At 39.8% G+C, this 27788-nt stretch overlaps 2 protein-coding genes across 3 annotated transcripts in view; one reads left to right on the forward strand and one right to left on the reverse strand.

Annotated features, from left to right (window-relative positions):
- aven (apoptosis, caspase activation inhibitor) overlaps positions 1–13925 on the forward strand; it is a 47724-nt gene extending 33799 nt beyond the window's left edge. Inside the window, exons 10-13 of the transcript XR_013289376.1 lie at positions 1418–1559; positions 1698–1787; positions 7545–10244; positions 12667–13925. The gene's annotated coding sequence lies outside the window, so the exon portion shown is untranslated. The remainder of the gene's footprint in view (positions 1–1417; positions 1560–1697; positions 1788–7544; positions 10245–12666) is intronic.
- Positions 1–27788, reverse strand: part of ryr3 (ryanodine receptor 3) — an 87298-nt gene that overhangs the window by 11477 nt on the left and 48033 nt on the right. For both annotated transcript variants that reach the window (XM_077552171.1, XM_077552170.1), the window contains exons 37-84: positions 27031–27231; positions 26380–26482; positions 26152–26289; positions 25584–25857; positions 25372–25486; positions 24670–24802; positions 23830–23933; positions 23619–23754; positions 22360–22543; positions 22184–22286; positions 21989–22109; positions 20445–20614; positions 20141–20361; positions 18805–18895; positions 18570–18710; positions 18242–18405; positions 17013–17091; positions 16852–16941; positions 16628–16771; positions 16046–16108; positions 15758–15833; positions 14888–15011; positions 14683–14798; positions 14529–14596; positions 14286–14407; positions 14123–14172; positions 13658–13718; positions 13280–13518; positions 13115–13196; positions 12227–12357; positions 12025–12143; positions 10119–10317; positions 9943–10037; positions 9546–9691; positions 9380–9467; positions 8740–8832; positions 8003–8170; positions 7804–7863; positions 7536–7670; positions 6504–6616; positions 3928–4306; positions 1851–1963; positions 1717–1768; positions 1573–1629; positions 1409–1508; positions 1249–1328; positions 1092–1168; positions 931–1004 (exon numbers count right to left, since the gene is read on the reverse strand). In XM_077552171.1, coding sequence (XP_077408297.1) covers positions 931–1004; positions 1092–1168; positions 1249–1328; positions 1409–1508; positions 1573–1629; positions 1717–1768; positions 1851–1963; positions 3928–4306; positions 6504–6616; positions 7536–7670; positions 7804–7863; positions 8003–8170; positions 8740–8832; positions 9380–9467; positions 9546–9691; positions 9943–10037; positions 10119–10317; positions 12025–12143; positions 12227–12357; positions 13115–13196; positions 13280–13518; positions 13658–13718; positions 14123–14172; positions 14286–14407; positions 14529–14596; positions 14683–14798; positions 14888–15011; positions 15758–15833; positions 16046–16108; positions 16628–16771; positions 16852–16941; positions 17013–17091; positions 18242–18405; positions 18570–18710; positions 18805–18895; positions 20141–20361; positions 20445–20614; positions 21989–22109; positions 22184–22286; positions 22360–22543; positions 23619–23754; positions 23830–23933; positions 24670–24802; positions 25372–25486; positions 25584–25857; positions 26152–26289; positions 26380–26482; positions 27031–27231 — 5992 coding nt within the window. The remainder of the gene's footprint in view (positions 1–930; positions 1005–1091; positions 1169–1248; positions 1329–1408; positions 1509–1572; positions 1630–1716; positions 1769–1850; positions 1964–3927; positions 4307–6503; positions 6617–7535; positions 7671–7803; positions 7864–8002; positions 8171–8739; positions 8833–9379; positions 9468–9545; positions 9692–9942; positions 10038–10118; positions 10318–12024; positions 12144–12226; positions 12358–13114; positions 13197–13279; positions 13519–13657; positions 13719–14122; positions 14173–14285; positions 14408–14528; positions 14597–14682; positions 14799–14887; positions 15012–15757; positions 15834–16045; positions 16109–16627; positions 16772–16851; positions 16942–17012; positions 17092–18241; positions 18406–18569; positions 18711–18804; positions 18896–20140; positions 20362–20444; positions 20615–21988; positions 22110–22183; positions 22287–22359; positions 22544–23618; positions 23755–23829; positions 23934–24669; positions 24803–25371; positions 25487–25583; positions 25858–26151; positions 26290–26379; positions 26483–27030; positions 27232–27788) is intronic.

Genomic DNA, 27788 nt, shown 5'->3' on the forward strand with positions numbered 1-27788 from the left:
TCCCTCAGACGTGAATGTGGATTTGAATACTGCCGCGATGCATTTTCACTATGTTCAATTACGGCACAGATTAGTCAGTCGTTGCTTTAAACGTGCTTATTTTAGATGCGTTAGTGGCATCTCTGGTTATGGAGGACCAAAACTGCCCAAATTAAAAAAATAAATAAATGACTAAATAAATAAATATACATGTCTAAAAGTGAAAGTAAAAACGGATATAAAAATATAATTAAAAAATGAAATACAAAAAATAAATATAAATGGAAATAAAAACAACAAAATATATATCCTAAATTAAAGTAAAAGTAAATGCAAAAATAAAAAACGAGATAAAAAAATAAATATAAAAATAAATGTTGAAATAATACAAAAATAAATATATAAATAGAATTAAATGTCAATCAATAAATAAAAACGCCCTGCTCTCACATTTATTTATTTCATTCTACAGATGCTCTGTCAGGTCGCAATGTTATTCAAAATAAGGGGGGAATCCTATTTAGGAATATATAAATATATATTTTGTTTTTATTTCAATTTATATTTAATTTTTGAATTATATTTTTTATACCAGTTTTTATTTTGACTTTTATTCATGTATTTAATTTATTTAGTAATTTTTTATTTTTTTATTTTGGCAGTTTTAGTCCTCTATATCTGTTTACCCGTAGTTGAATGGTAAGACAGGTATTTGCAGTTACTGTATAACTACAACAATGCAACCCAGGCCAACATATAAGACCGACTATTAAAAGTGAAAATGGCTGCTTGCATTGATGTCATAGTAACTGAAACGCTTAAAAATAAATAAATATAAAACCCTTCTGTATTTTCACACATCCTTTATACCAACCCTCTGCAAAGCACCAATATTAGGAACTGACTGAATTTGAACATTAAATTTCAAACCCTACATCTATCAAGACTCACTTGAACCTTCTTCTGTCACCATGCCGAGTCCTTCTGCCTTATTTTGCCTCTCAAACGCATTCAAGTCCAGGGCGCTGAGCAGAAAGAAATTCACAAGTTATACATTTTTCGCCCCCCCCCCCACCCCCCCCATGGTATGAATAATGAAACGCAGCTTATACCTGCACGATTGCATCAGTCCTGAGAGGCTCTTGAAAAATCCCGCGTCTCTTTTCTCTTTCAAGTAATCGAGCATTTTCTGGGCGACGGGTGAAAATGCAGTTCCGGTAAGAACGCTCCTCATGCAATATGTATGTCAACACATATAGACGCACTCACTTGCTGAACTTGCACGTTGCCTCCGTTTAAGATGGAAATGCCGAGTTTGAGGGTGCAAGTCACCATGGGGCCCAGGTGTCCTAATGAAAGAGACGTTGTGAAAAGTGCATTTAAAAAAAAAAAAAAAAAAATGTTTTTATTTAATTATTTTTTTTTTTACCTTTGCTAGCACTAATCATCTGCAAGACCATCTCAGCAGCCCCACGAGCATGAAGCCTGGCCTGCTGATATAGAATCTTCTGTTTTTCCATCTCCTTTTCCTGATGGCCGTTCGACAGACACGTCAGCAGATGCACCAACTCGCTATTTTTGTAAGTCGCGCACCTCAAACGTCTTCTCTTTCTCTTCTTCGTCTTCTTCTTCCTCATCCTCTGCGCAGCTCTGAGAATACAAAGATGTCCGTTCAAAAAAAAAAAAATAAATAAAATAAAATTCTGGTTACTTTATAGATGAATATAAGAGGCTGACCTTTGCCATCATGTCAGCGTACGCGATATACAAAGGATCTTCCTCTAAGTGACTGAAAAAGAGAAGTTAAGGTAAGCAAATTGAAACGAAGACTTTCTGCAATGTTTTTTTTTTTTTTTTTTCAAAGCCAGCACCTTCTTTCCGTCAGAGCATTGTGGCTAAAATGGAGGATGAGCTGGTGTAGAGGGTCCGGGTGGACTTCAGCCACCTCTTCTTCATCCTCCTCCACGATTTTCATGGGAGTTTTCTGGATAGTCCAAAAGGTGCAAACAATGAGCCCTGGCATCATCTCAACTATTATTATTTTTTTTTATCCTATCACCTTAAATGAATCGGTGTGTTCAATGTTTGTACAATTGAACACTGAAATGATTCATGCAGATGCAATTTGTCATGTCTCGATGAATTGTGGGAAGGACAAGATGAGTAAAGAGGGTTTTACAAACACATGCATGTTATAGCAAACAGCCATCATGATCATGAAAAATGAACTTGACAACGTCCCAAATAGCTAAATTGAAACTAATTGAAAAGCAACCGGACAAACCGAAATTAGATCAGCGCCTGATTGAGAGGTTGATACTATGCAGGTATCGACAGGAGGTGTATCATTTTTAGTACCCCGATCTCAACGCGCTCAAACTAGTCAAGCGAATGTCGAGTGTATCCAAGGCTGCTACGAATAATGAATTAATCAATGAGATGTTGACATAAGTGAAGAAAAAAAAGTCGAGATTTGCGCCTTCGCCCTTCCTCAAGTAAAAACACGACTTTGCGGAGATGACTCTTAGGGCCCTATTTTTGTAGACAGGCACCCGTGTACTCAATCGAACATGCACGTCTTCATTTTCATGCTGGGGCAAGCCTAGTTTACCGTGTTTGTGAATTTGACGACGTTCCGGCTTATTCTAGTGCAAGCCCCCGGCGCATCTGGCAATTTGCTGAGATTTTAGACCCGCTAAAACCACGTCTAAGTGGTGACACAGGTGGTGTAACACGGCCAGGTCGTCTTCGTCACGGCCAGGTCGTCTTTGTCACGGCCAGGTCGTCTTCGTCACGGCCAACTCGTCTTCCTCACGGCCAACTCGTCTTCCTCACGGCCAAGTAGACTTTGTCACGGCCAGGTCGTCTTCTTCAAGGCCAGGTCGACTTCGCACAGCCATGTAGACTTCGTCGCGGCCATGTAGACTTCGTCGCGGCCATGTAGACTTCGTCGCGGCCAAGTAGACTTTGTCACGGCCAAGTCGTCTTAGTCACGGCCAAGCCGTCTTAGTCACGGCCAAGTAGACTTCGTCACGGCTAAAGTCGTCTTCGTCACGGCCAGGTCGTCTTCGTCACGGCCAGGTCGTCTTCGTCACAGCCAAGTAGACATTGTCACGGCCAGGTCGTCTTCGTCATGGCCAAGTAGACTTCGTCACGGCCAAGTAGACTTCGTCACGGGTAGGTCGTCTTCGTCACGGCCAGGTCGTCTTCGTCACGGCCAGGTCGTCTTCGTCACGGCCAGGTCGTCTTCGTCACGGCCAAGTAGACTTGGTCACGGCCAGGTCGTCTTGGTCACGGCCAAGTAGACTTCGTCACGGACAAGTAGACTTCGTCACGGCCAAGTAGACTTCGTCACAGCCAGGTCGTCTTGGTCACGGCCAAGTAGACTTCGTCACGGCTAAGGTCGTCTTCGTCACGGCTAAGGTCGTCTTCGTCACGGCCAGGTCGTCTTCGTCACGGCCAGGTTGTCTTCGTCACGGCCAGGTCGTCTTCGTCACGGCCAGGTCGTCTTCGTCACGGCCAGGACGTCTTCGTTACGGCAAGGTCGTCTTCGTCACAGCCACAGTCAAGCCATAGCCACTCCACGTCAAGTCAAGGCAAATCAGGTCCTGTCACGTCACGCTCGTTCCAGTCATGGCGACCAGTCTAGTCACGTCCTGCATTTGGGTCCGCCATCGCTCAATTACTCACGTCCCTCATGACACCTATGCATTGACACATCTCTTGATTACTGTACTATACAGCTTTTATCGGATCTCAAGTGTGAAATGTGATCTTCGCACGGCGACGCGAGCATGCCACTGACGTCACGTCCACAGAGCCTACTTTTGTCACCACCTTCACACTACAGACTTACAGAGAACAGCCAAAAGGACAACTGATGGGTTGGATCCAGATCTGACAACCAACAACATGGAGCGATGGCGTCTAGCGAGCGGCCCTCCTTACCACTGCCATCGGAATGGCATAGCCCGGCTTTCTACAGCTGTGAGCGCCAGAGCCGGCCATGTGCCTCCTGAGTCGATCATGCAGCCTTTGACCTCGAGCCCATCTCTGTTTGAAGGGTTTTGCACACCTAGGACGGGGTGCCCTCGATGCTTTGGGCCAGGTCCCCACCCAGGTGCGCTCCCAAGACTCAACGGGCACAGAGCTAACGAGGCGATCGGCGGGCAGGACTGGCAGAAGGGTGCCAACGCAGGGCACGCGGGACGCGGGACGCCCGGTACTTACTGCCAGATCCTGAACTAGCTTTTCCTCAAAGGAGTACTCCTCTGCCTCTATCCATATTCTCTGATAGGCCGGGATGAAGAGGTTGATAGCACGATGCCTGGGAAGGGGGAGGGAGGGGGGGGGGGGGGCATTAGGGAGGAATGGAGGGGAGTGGGGGAAGGAGGTAAAGTGGTGTTAGGGTAGTGAAGATTTGGAGGCGATAGGAAGGAGCAATGCAACGGGGGCGGGGGGGGGTTCCACAATAGTGCGTCTCAGGCAGGGTGGGGTGGGACCCACTGGCTTTTCTGACTGGTCAAATATCTGATCAATTGAAATGCAAACTAGTGATAGACCGATAATTTTTTTTCAAGGCCGATACCAATTATTGGTAGTCAAGCAAGCTGATAACCGATATTTCAAGCCGATTTCATTTGCGAAATTATTAACTCTTTGACTGCCAAAAACGTTAAATAACGTTTAGTAAAATCCTATGGAGGAGTGCCAAAGACGTTAAAAGACGTTTGTTTCAAAACAGAGGTGAAACTAACCATTTTCTATTGCTGATTACTGAAAAACGGAATAAGGTAGAAACAAACTTTTTTTTCTGATGAAAGATGAGAGTCCAATCTTTCATTTGGTAGTAAGTGTGTTTCCATAGTCCAAACACATAATTTTCTGTGGACCTTGAAAGATCAGTCAAAAGATCAGTCAAAATGCTTAAATCGGCTGGCACCCACGGCATCCCTTTTCTGAAAACGTCTGGCAGTCAAAGAGTTAATGTAAAAAAAAAAAAAAAAACATTTTTCTTTTAACTCATTTGCTCCCAAGAAGGTATAAAAACATAATATTTTAAATATTGTCATGGTCCCCAAAAACATATTTATATGATTTTATGTTGTTTTTTTAGGCTAGAGCAGTGGTTTCCAATTTATCAAAAAAAAAAAAAAAAAGCTAAGTTTCATCATTATTCACAAATTTGTTTAAACCACTGGGGAACATGCAACATGGCCCTGGTCGATCTCTTATGCTCGGCTGCCACCTGCTGGCCATTTTTTTGTAATAACTACCATTGCTTTAAGCTGCATCTTCAGGTCAGAGGCTGCATCAAAGCCTTCTGTATGCTCTAGCACAGGGGTGGGCACACGGTCCTCGAGGGCCGGAGACCGGCAGGTTTTGGAGGTTTCCAATCAACAGGATCGTTATCAGGCTTGTGCAGAGCTTGCAGATGAGCCGATCATATACCCTGCAGGTCTCCGGCATACAGAAGGCTTTGATGCAGCCTCTGACCTGAAGATGCCGCTTAAAGCAATGGTAGCTATTACAAAAAAAACGGCCAGCAGGTGGCAGCCGAGTATAAGAGATCAACCAGGGCCATGTTGCATGTTCCCCAATGTTTTAAACAAATTGGTGAATAATGATGAAACTTAGCTATATATTTTTTTTTTTTTGATAAATTGGAAATTTAAATAAATCTATAAATTAAAAGTTTGCCGTAACTCACTGAGCGACAAATGCATGCAAATGTAGCTCATTTGGAGTTTTGGTCAAGGTTCGTAAAAAGGTTTCAAAAGATCTTTGCAGTGAAAAATTGTCTGAATATAGAAATATAAAAACTGTAAACATCTTACAAATCCTGATTAAAAAAATCCTAAATTTGCTACGTTGCTATCGATATCGGCACCGATAATCGGTCTATCCCTAATGCAAACTATAAGATTGATTAAAGGAGTGTACAAAATGTGCTCTGAAACTGAACAAACGAAAAGAAAAAAATAAGAAAAAAAATCAACCACTGTGATAAGCAAATATTAGCCTACTTCCTTCTTACACAGTATTGTTCAATTTCTGACTCTAGTTGACCAATCAGAATCAACAGTGCTGAAAGACTTGGCTGCTTGGCGCATATCCGGTCTGGTGGATGAAAGGGGACGAGGGGGGGGGGGGTGCAACAGATGAAACGTTGGCCCCGCGGTTTCACTTTACCGTCAGCAGTGAGAACAAGCGGTCAAAGCTGTAGGCTTTGAACGCCCTTTCCAGCCAAACCTCCCGATAGCCATTCAGGAAGTAATTATTATTTTTGTATCTGAGAGAGGGACGAGGCAGTATTATGCAAGAAAACAACACAGAGGAGATCATGTCATTAAGGGAGGTGATGAGGTTTTACATGGCCACACAATGTCCAATCTCCCGTCGGTAATACTTGGGGATTGCTCGTTATTTTTAAAGTTAGCCTGAGAAGAAACAAATCTTCATTTAAGTTCATTAATTAATGTCAAGATCGAAACGAGTGGCGTTTTAGCCGGGAAGATGCTTACCTGGGTAGGTTATAAAGAGGGGCCATGCGGAAGCAGGCCACCACAGCCCGTTTACGTTGTTTGGACAGCAGCTTCTGCCACACGCACTTTTTATTCCTTAAAGGTTGCTCCACCTGTAGAGCAAAAAACAGCAAGATTAAATCTACTGCAAATATGACAAAAGTTCCCTTTTGATTGCCATTGGCATATTTATTGTTGAGGTTTTAATTAACCAATATAGAAATACCTTCCAATATTGTTAGCCTAATAGCATAATTGTTTACGTGATTTGTTACCAATTTTTTTTTTTTCTGAAAATGATCATATATGATGTAGCTATGCTATTAGGCTAACAATATGATGTATACAGCAGGGTAGTTTTCATTATAGTTGTTTTTTATTACGTTTTGTTTTTTAAATTTAGTTACTTTTATTATTATTATTTTTATTATTACTTGTGTGCAAGATTTTACCGGTAATAAATACCATGGTAAAAAAAATAATAATAATAAAAAAGAGCAACGCACTTAAGTTCTTACCCAGTGTTGCGTTTTGGCTTAATTTTGGCTGAAAAAGCAGGCAAGGCGAGCCAAAAGACAAACTACGCAAAATTCATCTGAAGGTGCAAATTTTCTATTGGCTGCTGCTGGATGACATCACTTTTGTTTGACACACTTTTCAAACGTCCTTATTTTGAAATAAATATATTTAATCACGTTTAAAATGATTCCCCAAAGGCTCATGAATGAATTACCAAAGACAAAAACTAAGGAATATCTTTACTATAATAATAATAATAGTTAGTTTTAGTTAGTCTTGTAAATGTAGGATTTAGTTTCAGTTAGTTTTCGTTTCAATTTTATTTTACTTTAACGAAAAAGTTTTTTTCAATTTTAGTTTATTTTACTAGTTTTACTTAACTAAAATAACCAACATTCACTTGTATTTATTTCAATTGTAAAGGCATAAATATTGTGCGTTAAAAAAGTGCCAAAGGTTGAATACATTTTGTTGCTTTTTTTTATTAATTAAATTTTTTTTTTTTTTTTTTACCTGTTCCAGATGGAAAACCGCGGCTGAGATGCTCTGAACCCGATCCACCGTGTGTTCTGGGTTAACCGGCTCCCCGCTCTTCATCGTGATATCTTTGTAGAGGTTCAACTGCCACTGGACTGCCGGGTCGTCAGACTACCAGGACACATGTGGTTATGACCATACAACATTTTATTATTTCCCGCCCCCCATTGGATTATGGAACGCAGCTCATGAGCGTGATTTAAGTACATTTGAAGGTGTGGGACTTGTTAAGCCTCCAACTGACCTTATCCTGCAGATGAAGGTTCTGGCGCAAGTGGTCCTTCACCTCATCGTCAGTATCTTTCTAAGAAGAGAATATAAAACTTGATGTCTTGGGGATTTCGAACTGAATCGCAATCTTTTCAGAAAGAGCTAAAAATTCAAAATAGCTCCTAGGAACTAAACGAAGCGCAATTTCTGCAGAAATTGCGCGGTAGGCCCACCAGACTGTAACGCATCTTAGCCAAGGAGATGAGCTCCTGGTCCCCCGGTGTGCACATGTTGAGTCCGATGGGCAGCATTTTCTTCAGTGCGGCCACGATCAAAGAGGTGTGGATGGAGTAGTATTCCCCTCGGCGACGTTTGTGCTTCCTCTCCTGGTCGCCGCCGGACTGAAGTCACCAAAAGCAGCAATCGGTCATTAACTCTTTGACTGCCAGACGTTTTCAGAAAAGGGATGCCGTGGGTGCCAGCCGATTTAAGCATTTTGACTGATCTTTCAAGGTCCACAGAAAATTATGTGTTTGGACTATGGAAACACACATACTACCAAATGAAAGATTGGACTCTCATCTTTCATCAAAAAAAAAAAGTTTGTTTCTACCTTCTTCCGTTTTTCAGTAATCAACAATAGAAAATGGTTAGTTTCACCTCTGTTTTGAAAAAAACGTCTTTTAACGTCTTTGACACTCCATAGGATTTTACTAAACGTTATTTAACGTTTTTGGCAGTCAAAGAGATAAAAAGCCCATTTAGGCAGACTACATTAGCTTAGCGCTAGCTAGCTTGCGCTCAACATGGATGGACGACATGGATGGATTTGAAACTGGGATCCTGGAGATCAAAGTAAGTTATTTTGAACTAAAAAAGAAAAACCTTTCCGTCGGTTGACGTGGGCTGAAGCATTTTCTTCAACAAATTGAAAATGTTTTGGCCAGGACCAACACTTCATCATATTTACCTTGGACATTTTCGTCTTGCCTTCCGCAGTGAGGAAGCCCAAATTATTGATCTCGTTCTGCACGACAAAGTTCTGCTCCTCGCGCTTAAAATTCTGAGATCAAACAAAGACAAAGCATGATTATTAACCCTGGAGAACCCAAGAACCCTTTTCTTCTTTGGAAAATTATGAATTATACATAAAATGACTGCTATGAGTTCACTGAGCACCAAAATGTATGTTTTTTTCAATGTTTTTTTTTTCAATTTATTCCCTAATTTAGGATTAGGGCGAAATTTGACCCTTTTGGGATTTAGGGGTATCATTTCGAAAAATCAGAATAACAAAAACTGTCACACAGCTACATTGAACAATATATATTTTTTGTTTTATTTGTTGCATTTTAGCCATCTTGTCACCACCAGTCTGGCTCATGTAAGTGCAATATTCATCCACTAGATGGCCCCATGCAGGGGTCAGAAGTGGCACTCTGAACTTTTGAAGTTAAATTTGTAAAAAAAAAAAAAAAAAAAAAGGTCTTTGTTATTTGAGTAGCAGAATTTATAGGGGCCAAATTTGACCCCATGGGTTCTCCAGGGTTAAGCAAAGTTTGTGAAGATCTACTCTGACTTATGCAAACATGTTACATAAATGGACCTACATGCGACTTGCACCACAGGATGAAGATATCTGCCACCATCCTAAAGAGCTCCGTGGAGTCCGTATCAGGCTCCTTAAGCCACCTTGACCTGGTGCGGACAAACAAGATGAACCACAAATATTCCCGCGCTTGCCACGCGTTACATCCTAATAGTAAATAAACAAACCTGTTGATGTCGACGTAGCAGATGAGCATGGGGTAGAAGGCGTAGAGGTCTCGGCAGAGCACGGCAAACTCGTCCAAGATGAGAAGCTCCGCCTCCTGATTGTCACTTTTGCCATCGGCCTTCAATAACTCCTCCTCAGACACAACCTAGAACACATTTATCGCTATAATTCCACGCTTAACTCTTTGACCGCCAAAAACGTTTAATAACGTTTAGTAAAATCCAAATGAGTGCCGCCAAAAACGTTTAATAACGTTTAGTAAAATCCAAATGAGTGCCGCCAAAAACGTTTAGTAAAATCCAAATGAGTGCCGCCAAAAAACGTTCTCTTTTCTGAAAATGGTTGGCAGTCAAAGAGTTAATGAAAAGATAGAGCACTGAATCTCAATCCTTTTACCTTCACCGTCTTCTTCTTCAGCTTCTCAAGTGTCGGTAAAAAGTGAGTTCTTAGTAGACCGGCTCCTGCTTTACTGATGATCGGCTGAGAGTAGACTAGACGCATAAACAATCTGGATTTAGTCTCTTCTCTTCAGACTATTATTTGTCTCTTTACAGTTCTTCCATTGGGCTCACCTGCAATCCTCTTCATCCAGGGGGCGTCATCAATTCCCAGATTGTTGTTGAGGATCTTGAGAATGTTCCCGAGAATGTTGCTGAGATGCTCCGACGTCACCGTGGTGCAGCACTGGCCGCTCGGAGGTGGGTTTTCGGGACCTTTTTCCCACCAGTAGGACAGATAGTTGCACAGCATGGGCAGGATCACTTCAATGACCTACAGGAGAAAATCAGGAAAGTGTCAATACATAACAGCTGAATTACAAATTCAATCGGATATCTTATTTTTTACATATTGCTAAGATTGAGATCTGCCCCTATTATTACAGTATGACTGTAACCATATAGGAATAAATGCATTACTCAAATGTATACCATCTTTTTTGGGTCTATGGTCCTGTGACTTGTATACATTAAAATTAGAACGCAAAATCGCCATTCCATAATTGTATGCATTACCGCCAGTGGCCAAAAGGGGGTGGTGATGCACCAAAAGTCTTTGTCAACCGCCAGACAAAAGTCAAAGAAGAATACATTTTTGTAAAAATACATTTCCCTCCAAAATGTGACTTATACTCCTGAGTATGTCGGCGTAATAGGGCCATGTGTTATATATATATACTTTATAAAGTGCCAAATTTGCGATTAAAAAAAAACACAAAAAAAACTTTGCAACTTAATAAAGTGGCAGATTTGGGGGGGAAATGAAAAATTTGCGAGTTTATAAAATTGCAGGTTTGCAAAAAAAAAAGAGAAAATTTTCGACTTTACAAAGTGGCAAATTTTGGACTTTATAGTGGCAGATTTGCGGATTTTTTGGGGAAAATGTGTGACTTTATAAAGTGGCAAATTTGCGAGAAAAAAAACAAAAAAAAACGTTGCGACTTAATACAGTGGCAGATTTGGGGGGGAAATAAAAAATTTGCGAGTTTATAAAATTGCAGGTTTGCAAAAAAAAAAGAGGAAAATTTTCGACTTTACAAAGTGCCAAATTTTCGACTTTACAAAGTGCCAAATTTTCGACTTTATAGTGGCAGATTTGCGGATTTTTTGGGAAAAATGTGTGACTTTATAAAGTGGCAAATTTGCGAGAAAAAAAACAAAAAACGTTGCGACTTAATAAAGTGGCAGATTTGGGGGGGAAATAAAAAATTTGCGAGTTTATAAAATTGCAGGTTTGCAAAAAAAAAAGAGGAAAATTTTCGACTTTACAAAGTGCCAAATTTTCGACTTTATAGTGGCAGATTTGCGGATTTTTTTGGAAAAATGTCTGACTTTGTAAAGTGGCAAATTTGCGAGAAAAAAAACTCTGAAACTTACGACAAATGCACGTAGTGTAGCTATAGATAAGTCAGATTCGTTGGTTCGTTGAGTTTTTTCTCGGAATATTACCCCCCTTCTGAAAAATAAAAATTAGACGTGGCCCTAATGCGTACCTGAGTGACTTGCATATTCAGGTTTTTTCTTCTCCATCGTACACTTTTTAACTAAACTTTCCCAAAAATATGCTAATTAATGTTAACTCTTTGACTGCCAGACGTTTTCAGAAAAGGGATGCCGTGGGTGCCAGCCGATTTAAGCATTTTGACTGATCTTTCAAGGTCCACAGAAACTTATGTGTTTGGACTATGGAAACACACATACTACCAAATGAAAGATTGGACTCTCATCTTTCATCAGAAAAAAAAGTTTGTTTCTACCTTATTCCGTTTTTCAGAAATCAACAATAGAAAATGGTTAGTTTCACCTCTGTTTTGAAACAAACGTCTTTTAACGTCTTTGGCACTCCTCTGTAGGATTTTACTAAACGTTATTTAACGTTTTTGGCAGTCAAAGAGTTAAAATGCATGACATTTTTCACAAGCAGACCACCACTTAAAATATTCCCAAAGTACACATCTTTCAAACAGTCCCATTTTTTGACCTGCGGCATCTCACTGTAGCGTGCACCGGTCTCCGAGACATCGTTGACGTCCTTCAGCAGCTTGTCCAGACGAGGCATCTCCGGGCACATTTCCTCCACCATATCAGGCATACTTAGAACTAGAGGAGGTAACACTTATCATTTAAAAATGTGTGAAAATGATGCGGTCATTCTGACAAATTATGCAAGTGTGGACACTGACTGGCCCTCTCGCGTGGTGACTTGGTGTTGAAGACGGAGAGTGGGTTGTGGGTGTTGAGATGAGGTTCGAGAAACGCTACGGGCATGGCGCCCACTAGGGTGGCCAGGCTCTCCCCGAGTGCTGGTAGATACCTGCAAGCCAACATGGACAATGTGTATAGTCCATCTAAAATTAAAAAACGTGAAAAGCTGCTTCATACAAGATTTACGTTAATAGCAAGAAAGAAAAAGTTGTGCAATTGCTTATAGATGCCACAAGATGGCAGCAATTCAAAACAAACAAAAAACTGTCAATAATGTACAGGGTGTCCATAAATTATCTTTACCATTTAAAAAAATTAGTAAAAATGCAATTGATTAGATATTTTATTCAGATTTGTTCTATTGTATTCAGTGTTTATTAAAGTTTTTTTTTTACCACACTGCATTTGTGTGTTTCAGGGATCCTGTTTGTCAAAGAGGTGATGTTGAATGAACCCCTACAAAATGGCTACCCCTCAAGAGAAGGCGCAACGTGTCTCATGGTTTATTGGAACAAAATCGGACTGGCAGACTCAGCGAAACTACAGAACCAAGTATGGAAGAAATCCACCATCACGTCCGTCAATTCGTGCATGGCACAAGAAATTTATGGAGACAGGGACAGTGTTAGATAAAGGAAGGAGTGGGTGACCTTTGACCTTTGACAAACAGGATCCCTGAAACACACAAATGCAGTGTGATAAAAAAAAACACTTTAATAAACGCTGAATACAATAGAACAAATCTGAATAAAATATCTAATCAATTGCATTTTTAATAAATTTTTGAAATAGTAAAGAGACTTTATGGACACCCTGTATATGGCTTGATATTTGTCTACTTTGCCAATATGGACTAAGGGTCGTACCGTTCCACAAAGATGCTCTTTCCCGTTCCTAAAGAGTAATAACAAGTAAGGATTCGGTAGCAGGACAGCTGAACGTCATCCACTGAAACACAAATCCGACAAAGTTTTGGCGTCGGTGTATAAAAACACTGCTTGAGTGTCGGATTACGGGAAAGCGAAACTCACACAGCAGGTCCACTCCAAAATCATGTGTTTTGATGTGATCGAATAAGGCAGTGAGGATGGGCAGAAGCGCCACCGTCACGTAGTGAATGCTCTGGCTGACGCTCTTCATCTGGGCGCGCGACTGCATGAACTTCCCCAGTTTCAGCATTTCCAGAAGCTTCTCCAGGTCCTCCGCCGCATTGTCAAAGAAGGTTCGAAAGCCGGCTTTGACCAGCTCCGCCCCTGACTTCATCACTGTTCTGAGAGAGGAATTGTGGATTACACTTGTAGTCTACAAAGAGAACTCTCTCTCTCTCTCTCTCGCTCTCTCTCTCTCTCTCTCTCTCTCATATTTATATATATATATATATATATATAATAAATTTGAAATATACATGCCTGGTGTCAAGTGAGTGAGTGAGAATGTGAAGGCAGCTCACCATCATTGAAGAGTCACTTCCTGTAAGCGAAAAATTCCATTAGCAACGGGGGTAGGATGTGCTAAAGTGTTCAATCATTTTAGCAAATCTGCAGGTGCTTTTAAAGTCATTTCATGGATACTTCAAAATGTATTTCAAGGTCAATTAGTGATTCGTTTTTGTTAAATCTTACAACACACCACTAAAGAAAAACAGTCATTACTTACCTTAACTGCCCCCCCCCCCCCCCCCAAAAAAAAATCTCCTGTGCTTCATGTTCCGGATTAGGCCAGCCGAGGCTGTCTCCAGGGCAATGAGACAATATGTTTTTCCGGTGTTTTTTTTTTTTTTTTTATGTCACAAAATGTATATACTTGATATAGATAAGAAGACTTTGACTTTAAAATGCAAAGCAAAGAGGGTGAAAGATGATAGACAGCCTTACCAAAGAGAGAAATCCTGTGTCTGACAAGAGCTGCCAGTTTACAGAAAAGGCTGGAAAAGACAGGTTAGGTAGGACATTTATGAAACAAAAGCACAGGAGGAAGATAATAAGATTTTCATGCGATGGAATTAGAAAAGAAAAAAAAACATGAAATATTTACAACCTTGTGACCATCTCTTTTTCTTTGTTGGAGGCGAACCCACAGCTGCTAAGGTTCTTACTGGGCGTGGACAGGAAGTAGAGGCATTGGTTCTTAAAAGTCTGATCCGTCAGCGGGAGCAACACCTGAACATAGCACGGGCTGCTGTCAGCCATTTCGTACCAACATCGGTATTTGTAAAAAAAAAAAAAAAAAAAATCCAGGTTCATGCTGTGCCCACCCCCTCATCTCAGTATCTTTCCAGACCTTAGCAAAGAACTTGATTTCCTGGTCATGAGGTGATTTGTCGGTCTTCCCGCTCGTGGCCATTGCCTCTGGAAAGACAACAAAAACACGCTAGCTTCGATTTATTCCAGCTATGCTCCGTTCCAGTCGACCCTGCAAAATGTTATAAACTCACCAAGGTGCGCGATAAACTCCTGGGCAGAGTCCACGCATTTTAGCAGCCTCTTGACAAACTTGTAGGCAAAACGCTTCTCCATGGATGAAGAGTCCTGCTCCATGTCTTTTAGACCTCTGTGATAGGAACGATTCGATATTAGATCAGAAAATTGGTCGCCGGTTAAAATAAGTGTAAAGTCAGATATTGACTATTTTAGTCAGACCTTGTTATGACATAACCGCTTATCTGCAGGAACTTGAAGAGCTCCTGGGCCTTCTCTCGGTCTCTGTACTTCTCTTTAGCAGTCAGGGTATCATACGGTACCAACAGCGGGTGGCTCCCTCCTCCTGGTGGAACGCATAAAAATTTATAATCAACATTATCCAAAAAGTTACTACAGCAAGATTTTCGGAAAATAGTCAAAACCCTGTCACATTTTAGCTTTAGCCCCTCATGCTAGCTAGCTAGCAATGTGTGTTAGCGGAGACGTAAAAAGACATTTTACCTTTAGCCCCTCGTGCTAGCTAGCTAGCTCACTGGATGCTCGTTTACCTGCTAGGGAACTAGTTAGCTAGCACCTGGGGCTAAAGCCAAACAGTGGTAGATTTTTTGTTTTGACTTTCTGGACCTGGATTTGCCACCTCTGTAAATAACTCTATGCGTACCTTTGCTCTCTGAAAATAGGGTAAATAATCAGAGGTGGCAAATCCAGGTCCAGAAATTAAAAAGGCATTTTAGCTTTAGCCCCTCGTGCTAGCTAGCTAGCTCACCTGGTGCTCGTTTACCTGCTAGGGAACTAGTTAGCTAGCACCAAACTGTGGTAGATTTTTTGTTTTTACTTTCTGGACCTGGATTTGCCACCTCTGTAAATAACTGTATGCGTACTTTTGTTTTCTGAAAATAAGGTAAATAATCAGAGGTGGCAAATTCAGGTTCAGAACGTAAAAAGACATTTTAGCTTTAGCCCCTCGTGCTAGCTAGCTAGCTCCCCGAGTGCTCGTTTACCTGCTAGGGAACTAGCTAGCTAGCACTTGGGGCTAAAGCCAAACTGCGGTAGATTTTTTTTTACTTTCTGAAATAACTGTTTGCGTACCTTTGCTCATGAGTTCACTCTTCTTCTTCCTGGCCCAAATGTTGTGATAATTTTCTGCAATCACCTCAACCATGCCCTGCAGGTAATATAATGGGACAAATTTGACAACTTTTTTGAAAAATTGTCTCGGAATAGACAGATTTTGGATCGTCATTAAAGTTCTATCATCTTGACTGCTGGACAATTAACAACATTAGACCAAATTTTAAGGTGGTCCAATATATTTTCGATGATTTTGTGAGACCATTCCTGGAAAAAAAAAAAAGTAATATCCAGACAAAAACTAACCTGCAGCTCTTTAGACAAGGTGAAATTGTGCAGGTCCATTGGAGCAGGAGTGAATCCATTGTCCTAAAAAAGTAAAACAGAAACAAATAATTTTAGATATACCCTGGAGCACCTGTGTCAAGATCCGGTCCTCTAGGGCCTGAGTTCTGCATTTAAAAAAATAAATAAAAATAAAAACGTAGAAATACGTCTTTGGGACACTTAAAAATTTTAAATCGTTTTGGGGAGCAAATGACTTAATATTAAGGATGGACGAGTACGGCTGATACACGGCCATATTTCAAGTCATCGGTACTTGCGACGACAGCCGATACTGGCCGTTTTACGATCTGGAACCAGAAATTAAAAGAACAGAAAATTGCCATTGATTTCATGCAATTTTATGAACAATTTGGGATATTTATAGGAATTTCTTTAAAATGATCTGTCATTGTATTTGATATTTGGTATCGGTGACTACTCACTCCTATTTTATATATTCATTAATTAGCTTTTTTTTTTTCCATTCCCTTGCACGACGCGCTCTCCTAATTGAGCAAACATTTGATGCGTTCAGTAGAAAAGAGCATAAGAGGACTTGACCTGCGTCTCCGAGATCTTTCGTTGCTTCTCATTTTCTCGTTGTTGGAACACGGCTTCTCCCTCCTTGGTCCTCTCGATATTCCAATCCATCGCCAGCATGCTCTTCAACGACTCCCTCGCCGGCCATCGATACGTTTCTTTCTCCTAACACAAAAGAAATTCCCAAACGCCGCTCGTATTGCATGACATTAAATCCACATTTCTACTTTTGCGGCGCTTTTTACCTTCTCGCCGAGGGTTTTGTAAGGCTTTATCAGCGGATGCTTTTTGCCGTGCTCATCCATACCTTCTCCGTGTTTCCACCCCGCCGACACCTGAGGGGAGCGCGGCGGATGTTCAACGCAAGGGCAGATTCCACTCGACTGTGGATTTTGCCGGGACAAACCTTCTCGGAAGACCACTTGTCGTGGGAATGCTCGGCATATTTGTTGGCGATGTACTCAAGTTTTTCAGGTAGGGAGATGCTGCAAAGAGGATGTTTAAAAACGAATGGCTTATTTTATGATTAAATGACATTGCGATGGGAATTTGCTACTTATGAACATTCTGGATGGTCTAGTAGATTTTATTTAGACAGTTTGTTTTACCCCGGCTGTTTTACTGGATTTTGACTAGGGGTGTGAATTGCCTATTACTTGGCGATTCGATTCATAGGTCACGATTCGATTCTATACAGATTAATCGCGATCTATAAATTGATTATTGCGATTTAAAAAAAAAAAACTCAAAATTAGAAAATACAAATCAGTAAACTTGTTTGTACATGTACGCTGTAAGATTTGTATGAAAACATATTTATTTATCTGAAAATTCAGGCTTATAACTGAGCCACTGCATTTAACAAACAGGTTGCAAATCAAATATTGAAGACTCAATTAATTAATAAAACATTTTTCCATGCTTAATGTGTGTATCGTAACCCTAAGTAAGACTTTTTGTTGAATATTTCCATTAAAAAAAATTATGTTTAAAAATCGATTTGGATTGCGTGCTGTAATATCGCAATATATTGCCGAATCGACACCCTTAATTTTGACTAATAAATAGTAATAAAAACTAACAGACCCATCTTCAAATAAAATACTTAAAACTAACTATGTTTAAAAAAATTTAAAAAAATTTTAAAAAAAGTAACGTAAATTAACTCTTTGACTGCCAAAAACGTTAAATAACGTTTAGTAAAATCCTATGGAGGAGTGCCAAAGACGTTAAAATACGTTTGTTTCAAAACAGAGGTGAAACTAACCATTTTCTATTGTTGATTACTGAAAAACGGAATAAGGTAGAAACAAACTTTTTTTTCTGATGAAAGATGAGAGTCCAATCTTTCATTTGGTAGTATGTGTGTTTCCATAGTCCAAACACATAATTTTCTGTGGACCTTGAAAGATCAGTCAAAATGCTTAAAATCGGCTGGCACCCACGGCATCCCTTTTCTGAAAACGTCTGGCAGTCAAAGAGTTAAAACTATACTAACCCTGGTGCTAGCATAAAAAACACACACACACACATTTAAAAAACGTATAAATACGTTTTTGGGAGTACATGACAAAGTATTGAAACAAATTTATAAAATTTTGGGATTGAATGCGTTAAGTGCTCCTAGGCACTTACTTGGCAGTGTTTATGGGTTTGGGGTCAAAGTTCCCCTGTGCGTCCACGGACGCTTGGCTCTCCAGCGTTGCTCCCAAACTGGCATCCACAAAGTCGGGTGGCAGCGCTCCGGCAATGGCACAAAGGCAGGAGTTGGCCATTTTGAAGAGTTCGCCATCATATTTCTTACAGGAAGAGAGGATATGACACAGGCGTACTTAGCAACTGCACGGATGAACGAGGCGGGGGGGGGGGGGAGGCGAGGCGAGGAGGCCGACTTATAAAAGATTCACTAAATTGAGATCCCCTAAATTGAGGATTTCCAAATTGATGATTGCTTTGTTTGTACCTTTTGAGAGAGCGAGTCAAAAATTCCCCAGAAGAGCTTCTTGGTGAGAAGGAGCTCCTCCTCTGAGGCCGTGCCGAAGGTGTTCATCCCGGATGGCAGACAATAATACTTCCAGTTCTGCTCATAGTGATTGGTCAGCAGCTACAGATCAGAAACAGGGAAATGATGACAAACCTGCAGCCTGTCATGGAACTAGCGTTTTCTAACATTCGCACGATGTAACGCAGCATGTTACCCGTAGGGGTATGTTGCAGTATTCCGTGAGCATGGGAACATCAAACACCAAACGTCTGAGCAGCTGCTGCATCATGGAGGGGCGCAGATGCCTGCCAATGAAAGTTAACAAGCATATGATTGGGATGGGAATTTAATTTTGGGGGGAAATTAAAGATGAATTATTTGATTTTTTTTTTTTTTTAAATGTTTATTATTGTTGTCGGACTTGACTGAGTTACAAAACAGCATGGCTGTGTCTTACTTACAAACTTCTCCACTAGGTGGCCATTTGTGACAGTGCATTTTTTTATTCTGTTTGGCTCTTTTGATTGTGTAGGTCGTAGGTCAGGGGTGTGCAAACTTTTGAAATTGTTTAAAAAATCTATATTTTAATCAAAATAATTTTTTTTTAAAGAGGCCACTTAGTTACCCATCTCTGTTTTGGTAAAATGTGTATGAAATGTTAATCAACGTTGTTTTTATTTATTTATTTATTTTGGAAGACAATTTTGGGTTTGTTAAAAAAATCATTAAAAAAAATTTGTTTTAATTATTGCCCCCCCTCCTTAAGTTTTCCCCTTATTTACCCACAGTATTTTGTAAAAAATAAATAAAATAAAAAAAAAGAGGGGAAAAAAAGTACATTAAATGTATATCAACGTTTTTTGAATTTTTTTGGGGGAGGGGTTGTTAAAAAAAGAAATCCTTTTTTTTTTCTTTTTTTTTATCAAGGAGCCACTCAGTTGCCCATCTGTTTTAGAAAAATGTGTATTAAATTTTAGAAAAATGTGTATTAATTGTTAATCGTTTTTTTTTTGGGGGGAAGAATATTTTGGGTTTGTTAAAAAAAAAAAGAAGTATATATTTGTTTAATTATTGTTACCCCCACGGTATTCTGGGGGGGGGAAAGTATATTAAATGGTTATCAATGTTTAGTGAAGATTTTTTTTTTGCGGGGGGGGGGGGGGGTGTTAAAAAAAAAAAAGAAGCAATTTTTTTATTTTTTATTTAAGGGGCCACTCAGTTGGCCGTCTCAGTTTTAGAAAAATGTGTATTAAATGTTAATAACGTTGGGTTTTTTTGAAGAATGTTTTGGGTTTGTTAAAAAAATATATATATATATATTTTTTTTTTTTTTTAAATCATCAATTTTCAATCGTTCAAAATCATTTTTTTTCAATTCAGTTGCCCATCCCTGTCTTAAGTCATAATTTTACAATTTTACAACTTGAAATGAAATTATTACTACAATCAAAATTTGGTATTTTTTTCTGTGTTTTCTGAAGAAAAAAAACTGCCAACATAACTTTGGGCAATTATTTCCGGGCTATTTTTCTCTCTGTCTGCAAACGTACTTGCAGATGGTCAGCAGGCACTCCTCGATAACATCTCGCTGCGCTTTGGTGAGCGAGCGCCCTTTGGAGAGACGGTAGATGGTTTGAAGCGCGGCGTCGATCAGATGCGCGTAGTGCTCCGTGCTGGCGAACAGGGCGGCGCAGCGGGTCAGCAGCGGCAGCAGAGCCGAGCCGATGTACCTGTTCATGGCCAACGCCGTCTCGGTGGTACTCAGCGCCTCCTGGGTGAAAAAAAATGCAATTTGGGAAGTTACGTTTTCTCAACAGATGTCTTTGTTGATTCTCGTTTGACCAGGATGTTTACCGTGTCTAAAGAGGCGGCGGTTTGGAGGTCGGGTAGGAAGCCGACCTCCAACAGCTGGAGGAGGAAGCTCTGGTCCTCGATGCCGTACACCCTGTCCAGGAAGAGCACCATGGGGGCCTTGTGGTCCGGACAGAAACAGGCTGACATATCGGGCTCTGTCACTTGACCATCTGTAGGCACGGTGAGTTCATGACACACTTTGTCAACACATATTTTGTGTCATTAACTCTTTGACTGCCAGACGTTTTCAGAAAAGGGATGCCGTGGGTGCCAGCCGATTTTAAGCATTTTGACTGATCTTTCAAGGTCCATAGAAAATTATGTGTTTGGACTATGGAAACACACATACTGCCAAAACAAGATTGGACTCTCATCTTCCATCAGAAAAAAAAAGTTTGTTTCTACCTTATTCCGTTTTTGAGTAATCAACAATAGAAAATGGTTAGTTTCACCTGTTTTGAAAAAAACGTCTTTTAACGTCTTTGGCACTCCTCCATAGGATTTTACGAAACGTTATTTAACATTTTTGGAAGTCAAAGAGTTAAAGACTAGACTACTTGGAAGTCCCAAATTGCAACCTCTAAATTAGAGCTGTCAAACGATTACATTATTAATCAGATTAATCACGTCTTAGAATTTTGATTAATAATGATTAATCGCATAATTAAAAAGGCTTTTTTTTTTTTTTTTTTTAAATCAACATTATCAACTGTTATGTGTAAATTTTTTCGACATTTAAGCTCATTCACTTCCAGCCATTTTCACTGAAGCAACCCCCTTCGCTCCCGGCTTTTTTACTGGATTTTGACAGAGGCCCGCAGAATACTGTGTTCTCTGTGCTATCAAACATGGAACCTAGCAAAATAAAGATTAGAGTCTCTTCTTTCATCAGGAAAAAAGGTATATTTGTATCTGTTAGCATAAGAATATAGATAAGTTTCGTCATTATTTACAAACCTGTTGAAAACACTGGGAAAAAGAGCTTGTTGTAACATGGCACTGGCTGATCTCTTATACTCTGCTGCCACCTGCTGGCCGTTTTTTTGTAACAACTACCATTGCTTTAAAGGGATTGAGCCATTTTTGTCCAGAATCAATTTGATTACTACATTAAAAAAAAAAATTGCATTCAATTAATACCTTTTAAAAACAATTTTTTCACTCGCCAGATGACATCACCTGTGCTGAGGAAGTAGGTAACGACCAATCATGGCTCACCTGTTTTCTGGGTTTGGTCAGCAAACTGAGCCGTGATTGGTTGTTATCTATTTCCTCAGCACAGGTTGTCATCTTCAGTCGACAGCAAGCGTAAAATTTTTTGGAATTCTACATGAAAAATAATGAAGTTATCAAATTCATTCTGGACAAAATAAAAACTTTTTATTGCTGAAAATGGCTCAGTGAGTCAAGTATCCCTTTAAGCGACCTCTTCAGGTCAGAAGTTGCATCATGTATGCTCTAGCATAAAAAAACACAAAAAACGTATTTATACGTTTTTGGGTTTGAATGAGTTAAATAAGACTTAAATTAACCAAGCAACCCACCTTTATTAACCACAGGCTTTGTCAGGGGTATGCTGATGACGCCAACCAAATCCGTGGTGGGAACCAGCGAGCGTAGAATGGCCCGAATCCGCAGCGCTTCGCCTTTACCTGCGTTGATGAGCTGTCAGAGGCATCACGGCATTCAGGTGAGACAGTTTGGATCTATGCGAGTCGAACCAGATGGGGTTTTCTTACGTGCATTTCTGGAGCACAGCGGCCCAGCAGGTCAATAAGGGCGGAGTAGAAGGACATGATGGCGTTGCCCATGTGGATTATTTCCTCCTCTTCCTCGCCAGAACTGAATGACATATTCATACATGAACGATTAACTTAACATGACAATCCTGTGGTAGTATTTTAAGTATTCGGACCCAGTGGTGATGGCAGCTGAGGGTTTGGGCAGGTCAAGAGCAGGATCCTCAGAGATCTTGATGGCCTCTTTCATGGCCGCCAGCAGACCCTGGCCCCCTTCTCCTCTCAGAGCCGGCCCGAAACACTCGGGACGTCGGATCAGCAGCTTCACCACCACGTTGGCGTTTTCCTCCACACTCTCACCTGGGACGCAAAGACAACAGAAAGTGCATTTTCATTGAATCGTGTTTAGACATTACAGAGATGCATTAAGTGGCATTTAGAAATTCTCTCCCTGCTCACACTGACAATGAGAGTGCCACTGCCACCTACTGTTGTGGATGTGCAATTACACTTACGGGAACAAATAATAACATAAAAATAAGATGGTCTTCATTTGCGTTTTCCTTTTTTGTGTTTATAGATACAGAGAGACGAAAAGTGTAATGACAACCATAGAACGGGAAATTTACTTTACACTGCATTGTTATCAACAAAGGTGAATTCCATGCGTTTAAGTTGACAGCCATTGAAAAGTATTGGGAAGAAGAAAAAAAAATGCCAATTAAACCAATATGCTTTTTCTCAGATTTTTTTTTTTAATTTATGGTGGCTGCCGGATGTATTAATTTTTTTTTAAAGAAAATAATTTAATTTTTTTTTAACTCATTCACTGCCATTGACGGCTATAGACGTCAAAAATTATTTTTGAACTATTTCTATTAGATTTACATTTTTTCCCCACTCTGATTAATCGTGAGTTAACTAGTGAAGTTATGCAATGAATTACGATAAGAAAATTTAATCGCCTGACGGCCCTAATTTTTTATCATCTTTTTTTTTAATCGTGTCAGCCGATTAAAAGTTTTTAATTTTAATTAATCGCATGACTTCAATAGTTAACTCACAATTAATTGCAAATTTTATATCTGTTCTAAATGTACAATAAAAAAAAAATCTAGGTTTTCATACTTTTGTTAACAAAAGTGGGAAACATGTTAAATAGAAATAGTTCAAATGAATTTTTGACGTCTATAGCCGTCAATGGCAGCGAATGAGTTAAAATAAATAATACAATAAAAAATATTTATAAAATTGTTTTATAAAGCCCACAGTTTGAATGCAATTACATTTTCATTATTTCCTATGGAGTTATTTTATTCTGGATGATTTTTTTTTTTTTTTTTTATGCAAGAAATGTGCATCTGTACGTTATTAGAAAATATTGACCTTTAAAATCCGTATGACCTTGCTTAAACAATAATTGTCATCCACTTACCATTGCAGAAGACGGCAAACCTCAAGAAGGAAAGGTAACGCTCGCCTTCTATGGGGTTCCATCCCAGGTCTGGGTAACCCTTGGCAACCAGCATGGCGCAACTCTGAAGTCCACATCCTGCAAGGTATGTCACCACCTACACATGTATGATCAATGATTTGCAAAGAAAATATAAATAAATATATATGACTTCTATAGTTTTAAAGCGAACCTTTTCTAGATCCGGTTCCTCCAAGGCCAGAGCGAGGCCATTGTTGTCCATCACCGATGATGCAGCAACATCCAGCGGGGTGGAGCCCCGCATGGCTTCAGAGGCTACAAAACGCACATTTTTACACACACTAAGCTTGTTTCATTTATACAGAGGAAAACCCGAGCAAACATTACTGCCCCGATAGATTAAAAACATAAGAAGCAGAAGGAACCAAAATAATATTTAAACACAATGGTAAAAAGAATACACTTAAAATCACATTCAAAATCATCCTCAAAGGCTCATGGGAAAATGAAGCCTCATGAAGCTTCATGAAGCACTTTTACTATTTTTTTTTACTCCTCTAGATGGTGCTCTTGGTTCGAATATAAAGGCTAGTGCAATGAAAATGTATTACATTTCCACTGCCTTTTTAAACCAATAGTGCCATCTAGAGGAGTCAAAAAACATCACAAGTGCTTCATGAGGCTTCATTTTCCCATCACTAGTAATTACCAAAGACTAAAACGCAGGACATTTTTGCTAAAATTATAGTTAGTTTTGTGAACATAAAATGTAGTTTGTTACTTTTTGCTTTTTTAAAAAACATGTTCGTTTTAATTTTATTTTATGTATTATTTATTTTGTTTTTTTTAATGAATTATTATTTATTTTATTTACTATTTATTTATTTTATAATGATTAATATAATTTGATTTGATTTATTTTCATGAATTTTATTTATGAAAATGTTTTTAAAATTTCTGTTTTTTTCAGTTTTCATTAAATAAAATAACCTTGTTCCAGACATCGCATAAAAAAAAAAAAATGCAAACATCTCCGTCCATCACTTCATACCGAGACCGACACTGCTGTTCTCCAGCAGGTAGCTGAGGTGGTCGAACATTGCTTTCTGGTTCTGCCGGCTAATACGGCAGAAATAGCACAAAAAGCGACAACAGCTTGCGACCATCTTGGGAAAGGCAATTTCCTGTGAATGGAGAAGAAAGATAGCCAACGTTAGAACAATCTGGAAGGTTTCAAATATAAATATATATATAAATAAATAAAAGGGGTGTCAGCTGATTAATTTTTTAAAAATCGTAATTAATCGCATTACTTCAGAAATTAACTACGATTAATCACAAATGAATTGCAAATCTAAATATCTAAATTTATATTTAAATTTACAATAAAATTAAATACACTCCCTCTAATTTTTCAAACTCTTGTTAGAAGAAAAGTGGGAAGAAATGTTAACCTAATAGAAATATGGTTGCATTTTTTTTTTTGTCATTGCTACAATTCATAAAATTGTTTTAAAATTAAAAATATGTACTGTACTGTAAAAAAAAACAAGTGTGATATTGATTTGTGTTGGTCAATTATTCTGCCACTAGATGGCATAATTGCGTTTGTAAGACATGGTGACAGCTCAGCGCATTTTTATTTAAAAAAAATGCTTTTTATAATAATAAAAAAGAATAATTGACCAAATATATATATATATATATATATAATATATATAAAATTTGGTTGATGTTGTGAATGCAAACCAACCTGAGACTTGTCTCCACCCAGCACATTGACCATCACCTGCATTACAGTCTCATGCATGCCCAACACTCTCATGAGATTTGGATGCTGGTAGAAAACCTTATTGTTCATAATGTCCCTAAAGACACAAAAAAATATAATTTGTGAAGACCCGTTTATTTTGTCCACACAAAAAAAAAAACAGCGCATATTGAGTCAGGAAACCTCATCCTTACCCCAGCCCGTCAATCATGAGCTTTTCCTCCTCCATTCCCATTCGAACCGACAGCAGAGACCTGATCTGACCCAGCGAGGCCAGCAGGTTAATCGCATCCTGCACGGACGCGGCGCTGATGGTGTAGGACTTCTTCATGGCCCGCAGCAGCTCCCCGATGCCGTCGTACTGCCTCCTCAGCAGGCTGAACATCACCCGGACCAGCTCGGGGTCCTGCATGTGCGTCTCCTGGGCCCAGCTGGTGATCGTCTGGGAGATGAGCTCCTTCAGATTGGCTGGAGACAACGCAATGGACAAATTCACGTCTGGAACCCGGGTTACTCGTGACTGCAAGCAGCCGGTGTTTTGAGTTAAGTCGTTCGAAATCACATCGTTCCACTTTTGAAACTTTCAATCATTCACAGCCGACGTGAAAGTCCGGCATTAAAATTGATAGGCGAGTGTCTTACACCGAATGTCCATTAGTCGTCTTTTATGCGGAACAGAACACGAAAATTGCTCTCAGCAGAGAATCCTGGTCTCTTTTTTCAAAATTGTCCGTTTATATATATAGTCATGGAATGACTCACTGGGGGGGGACGCCTGCTCTTTCTCTTCAGGTTGCTCCTCAGTCTTCTGAGGCGGACCCTTGATCTTGTACAGCAAAGCCAGGAGACGGCCTTTAATGGACGTGTCCTGCTCTTCTTCGTCCTCCTCCACTGGGATCCCTGCACGGGGTGATCCATTGCCGTCTCCATTTAAACAAGCAAAAGGTACAGAATGGTGGAGTGTCCAATTTATTTAGCGCGAGGACTCACCGCAGTGCAGCTGCAGTTCCTCATGGAAGGCGTTGAGTTTGTCCTGCAGGTCCTCGGGACAGGGGCAGTCGTCCCCCGTGGTGAAGTTCAACAGGATGTTGATCTATAGGAAAAAAAAAGAAAAAGGAGTTCAAACAGGTGTTGAGTACATCAGAATGCGAGAGCAAAAAGACTCAAATGCGCATGACTCCTTCTTGTGATTGGCTCCATTTAAATCATGCAGAAGCTCAAAACTGCATCCATAATTTTTTTTGTTGTTTAAATATAGTATACCAGTCCACAAAACACCAAAGCCTTTTATAAAGTCTATAGCTATCATAGCCTACAAAGATACGCTCAACAAAAATAGAAACGCAACACTTTTGTTTTTGCTCCCAAAATGATCTAAAACTTTTTCCACATGCACAATATCACCATTTCTCAAATATTGTTCACAAACCAGTAAAAATCTGCGATAGTGAGCATTGAGCATTTCTCCTTTGCCGAGATAATCCACCCCACCTCACAGGTGTGCCATATCAAGAAGCTGAGTATTAGTGCACAGGTGTGCCTTAGACTGGGTGACTTTCATCTCGGTCAGCTCACCAAATTCTTTTTTTTTTTTTTCACCAAATTCAATTTAGTCTTACATGACCTCATTTTTGTTGCTACCTGCTCTTGGGGAGGTGAGCGGAACTCTTTGGTCTTCTTGGCCGTGACCGCGGCGGACATGTTGAGCGCCAGCATGAGCTCGTTGTAGCGGAATTTCTGATTGTACTGCAGCTTGGACACGAAGTAGTCGGAGAAGGAGACGATGGATTCCACGCGGTGCTTCAACTCGCAGTCGCAGAAGTAATGCAGTAGCTCGCACATCTGAAAGTGAAAGGGTGTCATTTAGAACTGAGTAGTCACCGATATCAAGTACCGATACCACTCGTCATTTTGATACTTAAAATTTCCTCTCCAAAAAACAATGACAGATCATTTCAAAGACCTATGTTAACCCGTTATAGCATTTTTTCCCCCTTAAAATTGCATGAAATTGTTTTTCCCCTTCTAATTTCTACTTCTTGATTGTAAAATGTCCGCAAGCGCTATCACTAGTACTGATACCTTGAAATAACTAGAGATAGTTATTGATCGAGATACCTGATATTGGCCTGATGGCACTACCTGGTATCGGCTGCATAGCGATACCTGGTATTAGACTGATATCGGACCGATACCTGGTATTGGACTGATGCCTGGTATCGGCATTGCATGAAATAATGGCAATTACTACTTTCCTAATTTCTAATTTCCTGATTGTAAAATGGTCACAAAGGCTGTCGCTAGTACCGATACCTTGAAATAACTCGAAATAGCTATCGATAGCGATACATGGTATTGACCTGATAGCAATATCTGGTATTGGATGGATAGTGTTACCT

This window comes from Vanacampus margaritifer, chromosome 19, assembly GCF_051991255.1.
Source record: "Vanacampus margaritifer isolate UIUO_Vmar chromosome 19, RoL_Vmar_1.0, whole genome shotgun sequence".
NCBI lineage: Eukaryota > Metazoa > Chordata > Actinopteri > Syngnathiformes > Syngnathidae > Vanacampus > Vanacampus margaritifer.